This window comes from Dryobates pubescens, chromosome 15 (genome assembly GCF_014839835.1).
Source record: "Dryobates pubescens isolate bDryPub1 chromosome 15, bDryPub1.pri, whole genome shotgun sequence".
Taxonomy (NCBI): Eukaryota; Metazoa; Chordata; class Aves; order Piciformes; family Picidae; genus Dryobates; species Dryobates pubescens.
The window spans coordinates 20,505,366-20,523,711 of NC_071626.1; the positions used below are offsets into that span (position 1 = coordinate 20,505,366).

Below are 18,346 nucleotides of genomic sequence, written 5' to 3' on the forward strand. Positions count from 1 at the left end.
GCTATGAAAAGTACCCTCCCTTAGAAGGCTATGGAAGGCTCCAAGCATCTGGCTTACTCCTGGATGGTGATGCATTCTAGCATTTTAGATGAGACCTTAGACCACAACACCAGACTTTGTGGTTGACCCTAGCCAGAATGCTTCAATTAGTTTCCTATTTGCAGACCTTCTAATTTTATTTTAATTTCATTTGTTTAATTCAATAGCCAGTTATACAAGACAAAGTGAACAGTCATAGCTAGTCAGCACCCCACTCTCTGTAGCCTCTGACACTTACCTGGAAGGATGAAATGCTGAGACAAGAGACCATATTCCAGGCCACTACCTAAACACTCACCAATGTGCAAATGCTGGGTGGCATTAGTCCTTCCTCTGACAGCTGCATTTTCTCAAGTGATGGGTCTAATTCTTACCTTCTGCAGATATTTGGTGCTTAAGCAACATCCTTCTTGATATTCCTATTGAATGGATTAAGTAGTTCTCTATGGCACGCTGTAAACACCATTGATAAAGCTCAGTAAACCTCATTCTTATACATCTATTTGTCCTCATGCATCCTGCAGGAGAGGCTCCACACCTGCCTCTGACCTGTAAGCATGCAGTCACTACTGAGATGCAAGTGATGTGACATGAGTTTATTTTGCCAATATTATGATGCAAAGTGAAGCCTACCTTTCATCACGTGCTCTGAAACTCTAGTTGCTGTGAAAGACATCACTTGTGGTGGTGTTGCCACTATCTTTTTCAGTGCAAGCATTCTTGAGGTTTTGTTCCGTGTTAAATAGCTCTCCATTGAACTCCCCACCCCAAATATATTCAATACCAAACCTTTTCAAACTGCAGAATTTGTATTTAAAAGGATGTTATGATACATGTCTTAGTTTTAGTGAGCATTTACAATAAATTCAAAGGAAAAGCCTCCATATCACCTGGTCTTTGAATTAATTTTATTGTTCCCAAGCTTGCTTGTCATAGCTTTTTCAAAAATAAATCATATTTCACTTGTATCATGGTATTAATACATTGCATAAAATGAATGGAGTTATTCAGGATACTGACTAGTAGCAAGTACCAAGAAACTGATGTAAAGCTAAAGAAGCTCTATTTTTATTCCAGTTTCCTTTGGACAATACTTTTGTGGTCTCTTTAACTGCAAGGACAACTTCTATTGCTGTTATTGTTGTGCTATAACAGAGCTACTTGATTTTCTAAGTGTTACAGGTTGAACTCATCAGATGCTCTTTCAGCAAACCGCCTTCCTCCTACCCCATGCTGCACTGCTTGCCAGGGCGAGCTGTGTGCAGAATATCCCTGGAACTTCCAGGCAGCCAAGTCAGGTTTTGTGCACTAGCTCCCCTTGGTCCACTACCACGGTGGACAGAGCTGCATTGCAGACTCCACACTACCTGTCACATACAGAAGGGAGCTGAGGGGCAGCCATAAACCAGGCTTCTTGGTGGGGAAGCAAGCTGCAACTCTCCAGCCACGACAATTCCTCTCACTTGAGTGGCACTGACTTGGTAGGACATATGGTGAGCGGTGTTTTCAGAGTTATACATGTGCTAAAATGATTGTCTTTGCTGTTTACAGTGAAAATTACATGAAGGTGGATGTTTTCAGGGTGGATGCTAAAATATCTCCTCACTGATGATGGACTTTTGCCTGGAGCACCACTCACTGGGTAAAGTCACGGTGAGATCTCAGTCTTCCTAAAGTCTAGTCTCCTTTTCTGGCCAGTAAGTTGTCTGAATTAAATGATCACTATTGACTAAATTATCTTTCCTGCTCTTTGTCCCACAGGTGCCACTCTCCCCGTTGGTTGAGAGGTTCTCATCATGTGAAGAAGACCTTTTCCGGAGAACCCAAAGGACAGCAACACTGAAGAAAATGGACACCGTGCCCAACATCAAAGTCAGCCCCAGATACACATACCTGAGAGAGAAATGATCGATCAGAGCCCATTCCAAAGACAACATATGACTAAAAGGCATCAAGGACACATTTGTATTTTCTTCTGCTAAGGCTGAGTAAGAAAGCTCTTCAAACAAGGTGATGCTACCAGAGATGAGAACTTGTTAGCTCACCCAGGTCAGGTATTGTGTGGTCTGTGGCCAAGAAAGTGTCTCAGCCATTAATTGATCTCCTTCAGCCCAATGTGCTTCAGTGAGAATAATGCTAATATTTATAGGGTGATTTGTCTATTTTTTGGTTGCCTTATAAACAGTAGCAGTGATACCAAGACCAGTTGATGGTATTTTTCCATTACAGTCATCATGACAGTAACAACAACAGCAACAATGACATAATTATGCTTCATTTGTTTTGAGTCCCAACTGAGCTTTTGTCCTTCAAATTTTCCAAACAAGATATATGCTCCCCAAAGTTTTTTTCTTGGGGTGCGTGGAAGGGCAACTTCTTCTCTCATTTTCCTTTTACCATTGTTATTCCATCCCCCATTTCTGGTAAAGCCTTTAATGAATGCAGTTCAGATAATTACTTGCCTCTAACAATAAATTGGTAAAGACAACACTGTGCTTAAGCCTCTATATAAACCAAGTTTGTTTAGTGGGAATCCTTCCTTTCATTTTTGTGATCCAGCTCCAACATGGAGCAATGAGGAAATTTAACAGCCCATTTTCTTACTTAATGTCTTACACATATTCTCACAGCAGAGTTGTTTAAAAACTGGGGAATATTTTAGCATGAAAGCAAGGTTTTTAACTGAAGATTTTTTGGGGTGTGTGTGAAAAATTTAATGACTTAAACAGTTCTGACTGGTATTGACATAAGATATCCATCCTCTTCCACCCTTCCAAAACCAAAACAAAGCAAAAGCCAAAAAACCAAACCCAACCAACCTAAACCAAAAGAGGATGCTCAAATCTGAGCATTGTTGTTAGCATTTCTAGTCAAACCCTTTCCTCTGGCATCAAATCATTCACTCACATTTTCTGACAGAAATTTTTCTACCAGTGCTGAGTGTAGGTTAGTATTCAGTATTCAGTATCACTAAGGTTGGTTAGTTCAAGAACACAAGTTAAAGAATGAATGAGGAAGAGCTGTTACCTGAGTGCACTGGAGTCATATAGTCTGCATGCTCCTCTTCCCCCACATCTTTTGCTTCCCCATTTCAGGCAAGTAGTATCTATGGCCACTCCAAAATACACTGGGGCTGGAATTCCCGCTGGGTGTATTTAACAAAGAAATAAAGGCAAGAAGGTTACTTTCCAGGGTGATCAGTTCTGATCTGGAGACATGTTCATGTAGAACATTAAATAATACTTTTGAACAGCAATGACACTTCCCCACTGTTTGCTGGTTTGAGACGTCGTGCTTTACGTTGCCCAAGCACAGACCACCCTTTCCTCCCGGTGGGGAATTGGGGTGGGGAGGAAATGCAGCTGAACATCAAAAAGCCCATGGAAGTCAGCGGGAGTGCTGGCCACGGCTTGTTTTTCTCAACCTGCAGGACTCTTCTGGGGGAAAAGAAAAAGGAGATACTTCTCCTTTCTTCAGAGTGATGGAGCCTGCTCAGCTTGTGGGTGGGGGCTGTCCTGTGTGTGGGTTGAGGAGGGGTGGGTAAGAAGGGAGAGAGACAGCAGGGCTGGAAGTCTGCAGTAAGACTATGAGTATCCTGCAGCAAGACTATGAGTATCCTGCAGCATCCTGAGACCCTACTGTGGTAGGGCAAACATACTGCAGTGCTTGCGGCTGATGGAAAGGCAAAGATTTTTTTCAGGTGCTAATGGGCACGTTGTGCAACCTGGGGAGCCATCTAAGGTTGCTGGTGGAGAAATTAAGCCTGGAGGGAAATCCTGGCCTGAAAAGGTGTGAGAAAGTGGCCAACAGCTTGTTTTGATGATGTTTCATCTACCTCATACAGCTCGTCCAAGTCTGCTCTGTTTAAACAAATTACTTGCTTCTTGTTCTTTACTGCCATTTGTATGAAGACCTAGAGGATTTCAGTTTCCATTCACTGGCATCTCATGGTAGCCCTGATTTTAGAGAAAACTTGTCAAAGACTCTAACACAAGACTGCAGTGAACTCTGCCCTCAGACACACCCGTTCTAAGATTACTTCCCTTAGAAACTAATGAAAGTATGCCTGAAAATCAGTCACGGATTCTGAGCTACAGCTGTTCTGTGCTTGTCATTGAATAAGGAGAGACAAAAACTAATTTTGATGTTCAGCTTCACAGTCCAAAGGATCACTTGTCACCTCTATGGATATTACCTGTGTCTATTGGCATTGTACCTGTATTTATGAAATACAAAGCTGCTCCCTTCTTCCAAGCTTTTCCCTACTTTTTATTTGCTTGTGCTCTTCTGTATTTATGTGTTATTTCTTTAAAACCATGCAATATTACCTTGTCAGCGAGATGCCATTCTTTCTTTCCAACCATCAAAGTTTAATTCTAGGATAAAACAATTACTGAGGTGTATATTGAAATAGACCCAAGAGCACAACTGGACTTACCAAGTACTCTTATTGCCAGAGTGTAGATACCAAGTGCAAATGATTTCAAGTGTGGTTTAATGCATCTAAAAGTAAATTTTAACATGGTGTTAAATAGAAATAAATAACTGAATGTAGATTATTTGAACAAAACTAGAAAGGAGAAGGAAGGCAAGAAGTGTGACTTTTTCCCCCCTCCTTACTGACACTGGCTTTAACAGAATTACAGAAATTCTATTCTATTCTATTCTATATGTAAATAATGTAATAAAGTCAGAACAGTAACTAGGAATTCTGGGCTCATTTTAAGAAGATGATGCCTTTTCAGATGATAATAGCAGTTAGGAGTTACTAATGCAGTAGGAGAAAATTGGTCGTGAAATTATGCCTCATTGGACAGTTTTATTCAGTTAAACACTCTGAAATTGTGGCTCATGACCCAGGCTAGTACAAGGTATTTAGGCAATTTAACTGCACTGTATCTAGGTTTAGGTTCACACTTTCTGTAGAGGTAAATGCTCCAAGCCATTCTCTGACAGAACAGAGCATTTGCATTTGAACATTTCTGAGCTTTCAACAGGGACCCAGACTGATGTAGACATCCTTCCAGGCTCCAGGTCAGCCTTTGCTCATTACCCTGGCTCTTCTAGGATGGTGGAGGTTGTGGGTAATAGACCAGCTGCCTTTCTCATCTATGCTAGCAGCAGCGTATGTATGGAGCCACTGAAATTACTAGGACTCATCTGCTGCTAACTTCATCAGCTGCTCAAGTGTGCTGTTTCACCCAGCATCTGTCAGACTGCCTATTACAATACTTGATCCACCAAGAACTTGAGTGCATGCTTTGCCTTTAGAATGTGAGTACATCCAGTCACTCAGTTAAACTGGGACACACTTGATATGTACACATGTGAGTTATTAGGGTAATTGATTAAACTCCCTGTTGCCACAGTCATTTGATTCTATACTATCATGTTGTCACATTCATTTGGTTCTATGGAAAAAGGAAAAAAATATGTGTGAAATTCGGTTGTCATTACAGATAAACATAGCACTTTGGAGATACAGCCTGTGTGCTCTGAGCTAGGATGGACTCAGCTTCTGCAGAAACTCAGGAAACTCAGGAATACCTTCTATAAAATAATAAAGCCACTGTAAAATTAGCTCTTTCACTACCCCCCCCGGTGATATTTTCTTATTTCCCAACCTATCTTCCAGAACAGCATAAGAATCCACACTGTGAAGGGCGTTTGGGTCACCTTCCCTTAATTTACTGAGAATGGAAAAACGTATGAAGGACATGCGTGGAAAACACCACCAAACTACTGTGGTCAAAAAACTACTATGTGCATCTCATTCTGTAATCTGAGTGCTTTATTCTCTAGTGCCCTGATCATGGATTACCATTATACAGTCTGTTATATTGTGAGGAATAGTGTGGCCAGCAGGAGCAGGGAAGTCATTGTGCCCTGTACTCTGCATTGGTTTGGCCACACCTTGAGTACTGTGTCCAGTTCTGGGCCCCTCAGTTTAGGAGGGATGTTGACTTGCTGGAACATGTCCAGAGAAGGGCAACGAAGTTGGTGAGGGGTTTGGAACACAAGCCCTATGAGGAGAGGCTGAGGGAGCTGGGGTTGCTTAGCCTGGAGAAGAGGAGGCTCAGGGGTGACTTCATTGCCCTCTACAACTACCTGAAAGGTGGTTGTAGCCAGGAAGGGGTTGGTCTCTTCTCCCAGGCAACCAGCACCAGAACAAGGGGACACAGTCTCAAGCTGCACCAGGGGAAGTTTAGGCTGGAGGTGAGGAGAAAGTTCTTCACTGAGAGAGTCGTTCGTCATTGGAATGTGCTGCCCAGGGAGATGGTGGAGTCACCATCCCTGGAGGTGTTCAAGAGGAGATTGGACATGGCACTTGGTGCCATGGTCTAGTCATGAGGTCTGTGGTGAAAGGTTGGACTCGATGATCTTTGAGGTCTCTTCCAACCTTAGTGATACCGTGATCCTGTGATATTGTGACTAACACATGCACTGCCATCTAAGCAGGTATCAGTGCAATACAATTTTGAGCTGGAAGAATGGCTTTTCCCCCCCCTCCTATCAGATGTACAGAAGCAAGCCTTAGCCCAGAAATCCTATTGAACAGATGTGAAGACATAGAAAGTAAAAAGCGGAAAATAAAAGCAACAATTGGATTTTCATGCTGTGTTCCATAAGATTTATATTCCACAAAAAAAAAAAACAACCCTTCTCTTTCAGGTGAAAAAAATAAATAATAATTAAAACTGGCTTGAGCACTGGCATTGTCTGTGCACGGAAACATAAGTTCTTTGAGATCTTGAGTGAAAGCCAAACTTCTCTGGGAGATCTGAGACTTCCTTTTCACTGCCTAATCATCTGCTATTAATAGCTTGTGCTTGAACAACATCTATCTGTACTGCAGGGTGTTGGGGTTTTTTTGCAAAAACTTCAAAGCTTTCTCAAGTTCCTTGGCAGTTGTAATTAGTCTAAAAAGACATTTCAGCAAATGACTCAGCCACTAGCTGTAAGCGTATTTCAGTGATTTCAGGCATGCAAACCCTTGAAGTAAATGTCACTAAATCTCATAGGCTTTTAGGGATTTAGCTGTATTCGTGCTCCGTGGCAGGTGCAACGATATCTGCTCATCTGAAAACATCAGCTCGCTTAAGTGCTGAAATCTTATCAGATCTGACTAAATACTGACTAATTTTAAAAACAGACAATCGGAAAAAATACTTCATGAAGTCTGCAACTTGACCTTGGGACTATTTGTTTTCTTTCTGGGAAGAGAACCACACTTTCAGTTCAGAGAGATTTCCAGGGAAAGTCACTCAGTGACGGATTTAAGAAACATAAGAGGGACCCTGAGGTGGAGTGGTGCCCACAGGTCGCTAGCAGGGGTTGAAAAACCCAAGGACACAGTCTCAGGCTGCACCAGGGGAGGTTTAGGCTGCATGTTAGGAAGAAGTTCTACACAGGTAGAGTGATTGCCCATTGGAATGGGCTGCCTGGGGAGGTGGTAGAGTCACCATCATTGGAGGTGTTCAGGAGGAGACTAGATGGGGTGCTTGGTGCCATGGGTTAGTTGTTTAGGTGGGTTGGATTGGTTGATAGGTTGGATGCGATGATCTTGAAGGTCTCTTCCAACCTGGTCTGGTCTATTCTATTCTATTCTATTCTACTCTATTCTATTCTTAATGAGAAATGTCTTAGCTTCAGCTCAGATTCAGGAGCCTCCAATTCAGCAGGAAAACCACTCCTCAGTTTCAATTAACCGCCTCTCAAAGTAAAATGATTGTCAACAGAAACAAAAGCTCCAAAGCAGAACCAATAAAGCTGTTTTGCTAATTTCATATAACAAAACATTTTAGTATTGTTATTGAAAATCTCTTTAAGCTTTTCTAAATAAATCCATTAAGCATTAAGTCCCCTCAGAGCAAATTCACAGAGTTGAGAAGTGCAGGCAACTCTGTGAGTGTTAAACTTGGAGGTGTTCAGCTTTGAATGTCTCCTTCCTAACACTTCTGCAAGAGAGACAGGATGGAAAGCAAGAGGCTGAACATGGCAACAATGGTTTTGAGGCCCTACCTGGTACCATATCCACACATTTTCTGCCATACCACAGAATCACAGAATGATAGGGGCTGGAAGGGACCTTGAAACATCATGCAGTACAACCCCGCTGCCAGAGCAGGGTCACCTATAACAGACCACAATGGAATGCATACAGATGGGTCTTGAATATCACTGGAGAGGGAGACTCCATGACCCTCCTGGGCACCTGTTCCAGTGCTCTGTCACCTTCACTGTGAAAAAATTCTTCCTCTTGTTCACATGGAACTTCCTATGCCTCAACTTCCACCATTGCCCCTTGTCCTGTCATTGGGCATCACCAAGAAGAGCCCGGCTCTATCCTCTTGGCACCCACCAAACCAAAGAGAATTTGGGGTAAGAAATCACAACAGTTATAAAGATTAGTTACACAATATTAACTGTTGTTTTGTTTGAGAGGTAGAATCTACCCATCTGGAAATCATTTGGAAAGAGGAACTGAGCAAGAAGCCTTTCCAAAACCGAGTGGAGCAGCACTGAGAATCCAAAAATTGCAAAAAAAAGTTGACAAAAATCCAGATTAATCACTAGAAGTATTCTATCCCTTTTGCACTTTCCAAAATTAGCTTAAAAGCTTACACTCAGTGATGGACAAATAGTTCCAGCAGTGAAATGCCTGTTGGAACAACCCCTCGGGACAAGCATTTAATAAATCCATGATTAGTGTAACAGGAAAAAAAAAGAAAACCAAACCAAAGCAAACCACAACAACAACAAAACCCAAACAGCAACAAACCAACCCCCCACTTTGAAAAGAGAAACCTGGGACAGGTCAAATATATGGAATAAAAAAATGGATCAATGGAGAAGAGTTGAGTATGTATAGAGGGTATGGGTTAGATTATCTCTGTGCATTGGTATCCATAGCAAGGTAGAAGAACATATAAGCAAATGTATGCACACATTGGCACATGTAGAGCTGGTTTCCATGTGCATGGAGGACATTCAACACCATTCTGGTGATGTAAAAATAGTATCAGTCATAGTATCAGTCAGGGTTGGAAGGGACCACAAGGATTATCTAGTTCCAACCCCCCTGCCATGGGCAGGGATACCCCACACTAGATCAGGCTGGCCAGAGCCTCATCCAGCCTGGTCTTAAACACCTCCAGGGATGGGACCTCAACCACCTCCCTGGACAACCCATTCCAGGGCTTCACCACTCTCATGAGTCCAGTCTGAATCTCCCCACCTCCAGCTTCATTCCATTCCCCCTAGTCCCATCACTACCTGACATCCTGAGCATTAAGGGAAGGGGAACTTGGTCTAAATGATAACCAGACCTCCTATATTGTGTTTAAACCCAGAAAGGTATTGCTGGTAGGGAAAACCACAAATGCATTATCGCTTCAATGGCAGAAAACTCAGTGTCAAATTACAGGGATGCCTTTCAATAGGGAAAAAACCCAAACATTTTAAAAGGCATGTTGCATAGCTGAAAACATTTCACAATACTAGAGGTGAGGAAGACCCAGTTACATGTGTCAAAACACCTTGAAAACTTTAGGCAATGCCAGCAGAAATAATTTCTTACCTTAGAAGCAGAATGTATCCAGGTGTGCCACCTACTGACAAAGTGTATGAAGTGATAACTGATATTACTAGAAAATATAGAAACTTTTTTGGGCACTCATTTCCTTTTTGACATGGTCCCACCACAGCTGAGGAGCTTTGTGAAGGAGATTCCGAAGTTCCCACACAGCTACAGTTAAAAAATACCTGGAAGACAGCAGGTAAAAGTGTGTGATATTACCTAAAGAGCGGAGAAGTGCCCCTGTACTCCACACTGGTTTGACCACACCTTGAGTACTGTGTCCAGTTCTGGGCCCCTCAGTTTAAGAAAGATATTGAGACACTTGAATGTGTCCAGAGAAGAACAATGAGGCTGGTGAGAGGCCTCGAGCACAAGCCCTATGAGGAGAGGCTGAGGGAGCTGGGGTTGCTTAGCCTGGAGAAGAGGAGGCTCAGGGGAGACCTTCTTGCTGTCTACAACTACCTGAAGGGGGGTTGTAGCCAGGAAGGGGTTGGTCTCTTCTCCCAGGCAACCAGCACCAGAACAAGGGGACACAGTCTCAGGCTGTGCCAGGGGAAGTTTAGGCTGGAGGTGAGGAGAAAGTTCCTCACCAAGAGAGTCATTAGCCATTGGAATGTGCTGCCCAGGGAGGTGGTGGAGTCCCCATCCCTGGAGGTGTTCAAGAGGGGATTGGATGTGGCACTTGGTGCCATGGTTTAGTAGTCATGAGGTCTGTGGTGACAGGTTGGATTTGATGATCTTTGAGGTCTCGTCCAACCTTGGTGATTCTGTGATTCCGTGAAGTGGATGTTCAGGGGTTGCACATGAAGTTTTTCTGGCTAACAGGGAAGTTTGAATCCAAAGTGGAAGAGGCTTGCTCATTGAAAGAGAAGTTTAGAAATAAGCTACTGTAGATTGATGTATTTAGTGCAGGGGGTTTAACAGTTTTAACAGCCAATAGCTGGAAAAAACCCCAAACCCTCTTACGCTTGGGATTTCTCCTGGAAATGCCAGTTGAGAAAGTTTGAAATGTGGGAGGCAGATTGCTAAAAAAAAACCAAAATAAAAAAATTCTGAGCAGTTTAGGGCTGGAGAGGACATGCCTTAAAGCATTGACTCTGACAGAACTGGTTGTGTTAGGAAAACTACCACATAATTTATGGAACAGAAAGGTTGCCTTACAGTGTTTTTCCCACTGCCATTGGATGCGTGACAGCCAGCCAGACAAGCAGAAATGTAGGTAACTCCATTTTCCCCACAGATGGGGTCCCAGTCGTTCTTGGAACATGCACAGCCTGAGTTGCACTCTGAAAACAGGGCTTGCTCATAATCAGTCATCTGTTTAGTTCTGGGGGGGGAAAAAATAAAGAGAGAGACATTTCAGTGATGTTCTATAGCAGATGTGGAAGAAATCATTACCAAATCATGGGTTATGCTTTCTGCCAGGTGCACCTGGCCAGACCTTCTATCTGTAGCCCATAAGGTGTTGTCTCTTCACGTTTATGCAGCAGTGTAAATTCTTATTTCTCTGTTATCAAAAGATTTTTGGGACAGGTTGGACTTGATGATCTTTGAGATCTCTTCCAACCTTACTGATTCTATGATTTTCACACTATCACACCAGCTACTGTGAGACGGTAGCCACTTTATCAAGGGAGAGAGCTAACAATATCTGTTCATGCATTTTCTTGTCTTTTCTAAGATTTCATTTTTCTGAGGCTTGACCCAGCTTTAACAAAACTGGGTCAAAAATGTTTGGTTACTCTAGTGGCAAAGAGGGAAGTGAGTTACTAATGTAAAATGCCTGCCATAGGAGTAAGGGAGGAAATGATCAGAATGAAATTCATCCAAACTGAGGGTCTGCTACCTTGCCCAATGGCTATTTGCTCACTTCAGGCTGACATTACCAGCTGCTGATGAATTCACCAGCAGAGCAGCTCCTGGGGCTGCTGTGGAGTCAATGATGGAAACTCTTCCCCAACCATGAGCTTTACAGAGCAGTAGCATGGGTGAAAGTGACCAAAAATTGCTAGCCTCAGGTGTATCTCATGGTTAACATTATGCCTAACTCGTGGTTAATTCACAGATCCTTAAGGTTTGGGTTCAGAGGCTGTTAAATGCCATGGGGTTGTCAACAGCACCAGAGGCAAGAAACAATTAATTGAATTTCACTTTCCCTACTGAGCTCCTCACATTTCCAGAAATCTCTAGGCTCAAAGGATGGGTCCCATGGTAATAACAATTAAAAAGTAATCAGAAAAATAATCTGCACTTGTGGCATAAACCCCTCTGGGCTGAAGGCAACAATCAGGAAAGGATTCTAACACAATGCCCACTGGAGCAGTTTCCAAGGCTTTGAAGGAGATTTCTGGGAAGTATATTTAGGTCAGTCATTCTCTTTTCAAAAATATATACTTTGTGGAATTAAAGGAGGAAAGAATTCACTTCACAATAGCACTTTATGCTGAAGTGTGCCCTTCCCAGCATACCCATGGTACGACACAGTCAGTCCAGCCACATCCGAATTCTCACAGCCCATTGCAAATAAAGAGAGGAGCAGAAGGTAGCCAAAGAAAGATGATCCTAAGGAGAGTTTTGCAGCCCCTAACACATTGATTCTAAATTTTTTCATGATGAGTCCTCCAGAGAATATGCCAAAAGCCACAGCAGGAATGTTGATAAGACCTGAAATCAAACAGAAAAATCTCTATTACTGACAACCCCAGCTCCATGGACTATCCTCCGCAGCATCAATAAGATATTTGTCTGGATTTGGATTATTCCTTTAAGTGTTATTTCTCTCATGAACTACTCTGGGCTCAGAGAAGTTGCCTGGGGTATTGTGCTACTTAGTGCAACAAACACAGCCACATTGCCACTGCCCATTTGGGACACTGCTATAACCTTCCCTGTATACAAACTTTTCTTCTCATACAGAAACAGTATGAGCAACAGGGTCCACTCTTTTGGGTTGCCCTACTCCAGCTTCCCAAGGCAGCTCCTCTTCTCTCCTTTTCCACTGGCAGATGGAGCCCAAGCTGCTCATTCCTAGAGGGCAAATTTGGGTTTGCCTACAGCATTTTTCTGTTTTCATTCATCTATGAAACTGACTGTCCCATAGAGGAGTCTCCAACAGGGAGAAAAACAGTCATTTTATGTGTGTCCAGGTTGCAAGAGCAGAAAGATAGGTATACCCCATGGGCTCTCTTCTGTCAGACTTCAGACAACCACATAGAAGAACACTGAAGGAAACATGTAAAACTGGGTGACAATTAATCCTTACCTGGATAGTGTTGCTCAAAGCTGTGTCCATATCGATGGACATGAACAAGAAGACACAAAACCCCCCAACCATTCACTACATACAAAAAGTCAAGCAAGGTGCCCTTTGGTAGATTTCATTGATACTGAAAATTATTTTCCCAGCTCTTTCTGGCTCACCTCAGTGTTTGATCCACCTGTACACATGGTAAGAAATATCAATGCTTAGAAGGGATGCTAATAGGTATGTTTGATAGAAAAAGCCTGATCTTATTTAGCAAAGCCAGGAGTCAGTATCTTGGCTGAGCACATGAACCCAGCTCCACTGAGGAGGTTCAGGAAGCTTTACTGGGACAGCAGAACAAGAGGACACAGTCCCAAGCTGCACCAGGGGAGGTTTAGACTGGATGTTAGGAAGAAATTCTTCACAGAGAGAGTGATTGCCCATTGGAATGGGCTGCCCGGGGAGGTGGTGGAGTCACCATCATTGGAGGTGTTTAGGAGGAGACTTGATGGGGTGCTTGGTTGCATGGTTTAGTTGATTAGGTGGTGTTCGATGATAGGTTGGATGTGATAATCTTGAAGGTCTCTTCCAACCTGGTCTATTCCATTCCATTCCATTCCATTCCATTCCATTCCATTCCATTCCATTCCATTCCATTCCATTCCATCCTATCCTATCTGAAAGTTGTACTGCAAGGGATTTAGAAACAGTATGTATAGAAGCAGCAGGAAATGTACGTTGTCACTATATACCTGGTTTTCCTGCTCTTTTACTTGCAGGAGGAGACTGAGGTTGAAACTGTGAGCTGTGTGATGCACCAGAGAGTACTCAGACTGCCTGCTCATCCCTATGCACCTTTTTTGGTTCACATCTTTGTCTTATAACCTTACAGGTAAGTCAACTGCTTGATGCTGGCCCTATGAGTGGGGGTGGGGAGCAAAGTGTCTATATTTAAGGAAAGTAACAGTGGGAGCTATTTGACTTGCACATTCCTTGAGTTGTGACTACTCAAAAATATCTCTTAGGATCTCCAGCTGACCTTTTTGCTCTGACAATTCTGATATCTATCAGAGAGATTGTGAAAGAAAAAAGAAATGGGAAAAAAAGGTAGGGAAAAGCAAACTGATACTGTTAGTTCTCATCAACCCTCAGCATTCATAACAAGGGTGGATTGGGAGAGAAAGGGAATAAGAAATGCCCCCTCACTGAATTGCAATGATGGTCCACAGGATCCTTCCCTAGCTAAGCTATCACACATTCTCTGTTGGATGCAGTCCCTATGTTTCATAAAATCAAATGGATATTAGTCCTCACTGGGTTTGCACATACCTGAAAGCTTAGTTCCAGAAAAATCTTTAAACACAATGAGAAGTACTGTACTGAATGTAGGGATTGTTTTCTGGACTTTCTCTGGCCATTGACTATGCTTGAAGATTTCTCCTTGCTTTCAGGAGTTCCATGCCAGGAAATTCCAGCTTCTGAATTTAAGGAATTAACATAGCACAATGGATCAATACAGCTTTTCTGCATGTACACACCCCTGTTGCTGTGCAACTAATGCTGCTCTGAAACGAGGCAGTTCCCTCTGTGTTCAATAGATGTAAACCTCTTTGCAGTGTAATGCTATTGAATTGGGGACCCCAGGAACTGAACCCAAGCCTGTACACAGGCTTAGCAACTGGGCAGTGAAGATCACCATCCTGAAGACATCTCCAAAAATGTCCACCTCAGTACCCAAAGGCAGAAGCAGTGTTTCTTTCTCACTCTGTATGGGAGGGCTTTGGAGACTAATCTCACAACAGAGAAAGGCTCTTAGAGCAGAAATACCTTTGCTTTCCTTTTTCTTCAGCAGTCCAGAGAAGGGCAACAAAGTTGGTGAGGGGTTTGGAACACAAGCCATATGAGGAGAGACTGAGAGAGCTGGGGTTGCTTAGCCTGGAGAGGAGACTCAGGGGTGACCTTATTGCTCTCTACAACTACCTGAAGGGAAGTTGTAGACAGACGCATGATGGTCTCTTCTCCCAGTCAGCCACTACCAGAACAAGAGGACACAGTCTCAGGCTGCGCCAGGGGAGGTTTAGGTTGGATGTTAGAAGAAGTTCTATACAGAGAGAGTGATTGCCCATTGGAATGGGCTGCCCGAGGAGGTGGTGGAGTCACCATCATTGGAGGTGTTCAGGAGGAGACTTGATGGGGTGCTTGGTGCCATGGGTTAGTTGTTTAGGTGGTGTTGGATTGGTTGATGGGTTGGACATGATGATCTTGAAGGTCTCTTCCAACCTGGTTTATTATTATTATTGTTATTATTATCACCCTGTGTGATCCCTGGTATACATACCTTTGACTTCCTTTTATTTCACAACAGCCTCTTCAGATAGTGAGAGATCCCTAGCAATATCACAACTATTTTATGGTCAGTCCTTTAGCACTCACTGAGGTGAAATAAATGGGAAGCCAGCAAGACAACATACCTGTCTGATGACAAATTAAAGTATTTCAAAATTAAGTCTCTTTTTAATTATGCTCTTGTGTTGCACATACATTATTTTTCAAAGTTCTATTACATTGGGAAATAATCTATCAAATGGTGTAATCTTTTGCAGTGGCTCTCACCTAGATAAACTCAGAGCTATCTGAGTACTGAAGCAGAAATGAAATAACTTACCTTCTGTGAGCTACTACTTAAAACCAGAGAAGAAATGTACCCTAAAAAAAATATGTCTAGTTTTCTCCATACATATGTATATACCACTTGTAAAATGTCCACTTTTGAGATAGCAGAAGGAGATATAGCATTACCTATGACAAAATTGGTTTTTGAAGATGTTTGCCCATACTGTTGCTCAATGTACTTTGGCTTGTATGTCACCATGCCAATTAAAGAATTGAACTGAATGATACTTGCACACAAATACAAAATGTAAACTGGATTCCCAAAGAGGCTCTTCAGTGATGGCAAGAAGTCTGCAAGACAAAACAGCAGAAATGACAACCAGGCCAGAAAGAAAAAAGCAACACTTTGCACCTTCAAAAGAAGGACTGCAGAACATTTCAGAAGGAATCCATGAAGCACCATGATGATCCTAAGAGCTACCCTCTTTCTAGATAGGGAAGAAGCAGAACAGATTACTAAGAATCAATTTCCTAGAAGAGATATCTTGTTTCAATAATAAGCCAGCACTGATTTAGTTTCTGAGTGTCCTCGGCAGCTACAACATCTTTTAGCTTAATCTGGGAGCAGAGTGTGTTGAGCCCAGATGACAGTAAGCACAGACATAATGAGTTACAGATTCAAGTGTTGAGGAAAAATGGTGCTTTGCAAAGTAGGGCCAAGGAAATGCAACTGTGTAAAAAATCTTGTGCCCAAATCCTCCTTAAATACTATATCTAGTCTGTGCCCATCCTTATTCTCATCAGCTATTGTATGTGGGGTTTAAACAACTATCATTGAAAAAAAAGGTTTAGCAAAGCCAGCCTTTTTTTTTTTTGACAGCCACTTTTGCAACAGTCCCTATCTCTGAATGAAAAGGCCCTCTCCCTGGAGCCATTCAAGGCCAGCTTGGATGGGGCCTTGAGTAACCTGGTCTGGTTGAAAGGCATTGAGATGGCAAGGAGGTTGGTTAGATGATCTCTAAGACCTCCTCCAGCCTAAGCCATTCTATGATTCTATGCTTCTATGATATCTCCTAGGCCACTAGCATAATTTTACAAATCTCATCTGAAGAAATTCTGCATGCAAGAGCAGGTCCAGAGAGCAACGAACAGATCGTGTTTGTGCATAGCAGAACAGAACAGAACAGAACAGAACAGAACAGAACAGAACAGAACAGAATAGAATAGAATAGAATAGAATAGAATAGAATAGAATCAACCAGGTTGGAAAAGACCTTTGAGATCATCAAGTCCAACCTATCACCCAACACCATCTAATCCACTAAACCATGGCACCAAGTGCCTCATCCAGTAGTTAGTTGACACTTGAGTGAAAATAGTAATTCTGAAGTCACTAAAATATGGCCTTAGAGAGTGTAAAGTTTTGAAGTATAAAAGCTGGTGAGAGAAAGACTCAACAGTCAGAAAGAAACTCTAGTGGCTTGCCTTTTGCCATCTCAGTAATCTTCACTTGTTGCTGATAAAATTTGTGTTGGTCTTTGTTATCCTCAGTGATGAACTTGGATTGCTCAGAAGAGGTACTGGAGTCCTTTCTTCTTTCTGGGTTTGGAAGGTGCTTAGGCAGGAACCAGAAGGGGATGCCAGCCAGAACACTAATCACACCTGCTATCAAGTAACCTAGCCACCAGGCTCCCACCCACTGCACGTCCTTGTGAGTTATTGTTACACTGTCTGCAGAAAGTAAAAAACAAAATAAAACAAAACACCCAACCAAACCAACCCAACCAACCAACCAACCAAAGGCAAAACAAAAGGAGAAACAAATAAATGGGTTTTGAGAATGGTTGAGGATAACAAGGAAGGTGATTTTGCAGGGACTTTGTCCAGAGAAATCCACCCCACCTTGCCAGGTTTAGCTGTACTGTGTGTCTGTCTCTACTGGTGTTAGAATTGTGAGGAGGCAATAAGGGCATGCAGATCTCTGTTACACAGCAAACAGCCTTTCTCTGGCACCACAGGTTCCCCAGCTGCGTCACTTGCACATCCCTAGGGAGGCTGCAAAGCCTAGGACATGGGGCAGTCCAGGTAGCCACACGATTGCTCCCAGTCAGGCTGTTCTGCACAAAAGTGGCAGGAAAAATGGAGTGGAAGGTGCCCTCAGGAGGAAGGCCATCAGGAGCCCTAGTAGCCCCTGCAAGACCACTTTTCTAGGCAATGACAACATACTACAAAATGCACACACACAGCTCTCAGTTGGATTCTGTGCCTCCTCCTGTGCCTGCTCTCCTCCAAGAGCCTCCTCACATGGCATCTCCTGGGGGGCAGAGCTGCAGAATTTCTGGGGCTGAGGAATAGTCATGGCTCCTACTTCCTCCATACACATCCTTCTTAGCCACTGCTGCATGTGGCGTGCATTGCTGTCACCCTTTTTGTTTCATAGAGAGTCTGCCCTACTCCTGCTAGCCCCTTATGCCTAGAAGAAAGCTAGGTTGTTTGTGGCCAAAACCAGACATTTTGGAGCCTGACCAAACTTTTAAACTGTGAGCTTTCCCTGACTTACCCAGATCTACAAAGCCAATGTCAACATAAAGTTTGGCACACAGGGATCCTAGAAGAAAGCCAAATATTGGTCCTATAATCGCAACTGTCTGTACACAGCCTGCAACAGAACACAGGAAACTGTTGAGCTTCTGAGTTAAAAAGAGCAGTGGTTCTTGCTTCACCTAACAGCAAAGTATGGCATGTGATGGATAACAAATGATGAAATCTTAAAATCCTGAGACTTTGCTCTTTGGCACATTAGATAGACAAGTTAAAACGCAGTCACGAAGGAAAAAGTCAGCAACAAAATTGCCCCCACTTCAAGGACA

General features: G+C 42.9%; 1 protein-coding gene across 5 annotated transcripts in view; it reads right to left on the reverse strand.

Moving 5' to 3' along the window:
• Nucleotides 1-846: 846 nt before the first annotated feature.
• LOC104302312 (solute carrier organic anion transporter family member 1C1) overlaps nt 847-18,346 on the reverse strand; it is a 34,116-nt gene continuing 16,616 nt past the window's right edge. For all 5 annotated transcript variants that reach the window (XM_054167976.1, XM_054167973.1, XM_054167975.1 and 2 more), the window contains 9 exons: nt 18,037-18,135; nt 16,962-17,207; nt 15,663-15,827; nt 12,088-12,283; nt 10,781-10,946; nt 9,620-9,804; nt 4,478-4,542; nt 3,067-3,184; nt 847-1,932 (listed from right to left, as the gene is read on the reverse strand). In XM_054167976.1, coding sequence (XP_054023951.1) covers nt 1,710-1,932; nt 3,067-3,184; nt 4,478-4,542; nt 9,620-9,804; nt 10,781-10,946; nt 12,088-12,283; nt 15,663-15,827; nt 16,962-17,207; nt 18,037-18,135 — 1,463 coding nt within the window. In that variant the 3' untranslated portion in view covers nt 847-1,709. The remainder of the gene's footprint in view (nt 1,933-3,066; nt 3,185-4,477; nt 4,543-9,619; nt 9,805-10,780; nt 10,947-12,087; nt 12,284-15,662; nt 15,828-16,961; nt 17,208-18,036; nt 18,136-18,346) is intronic.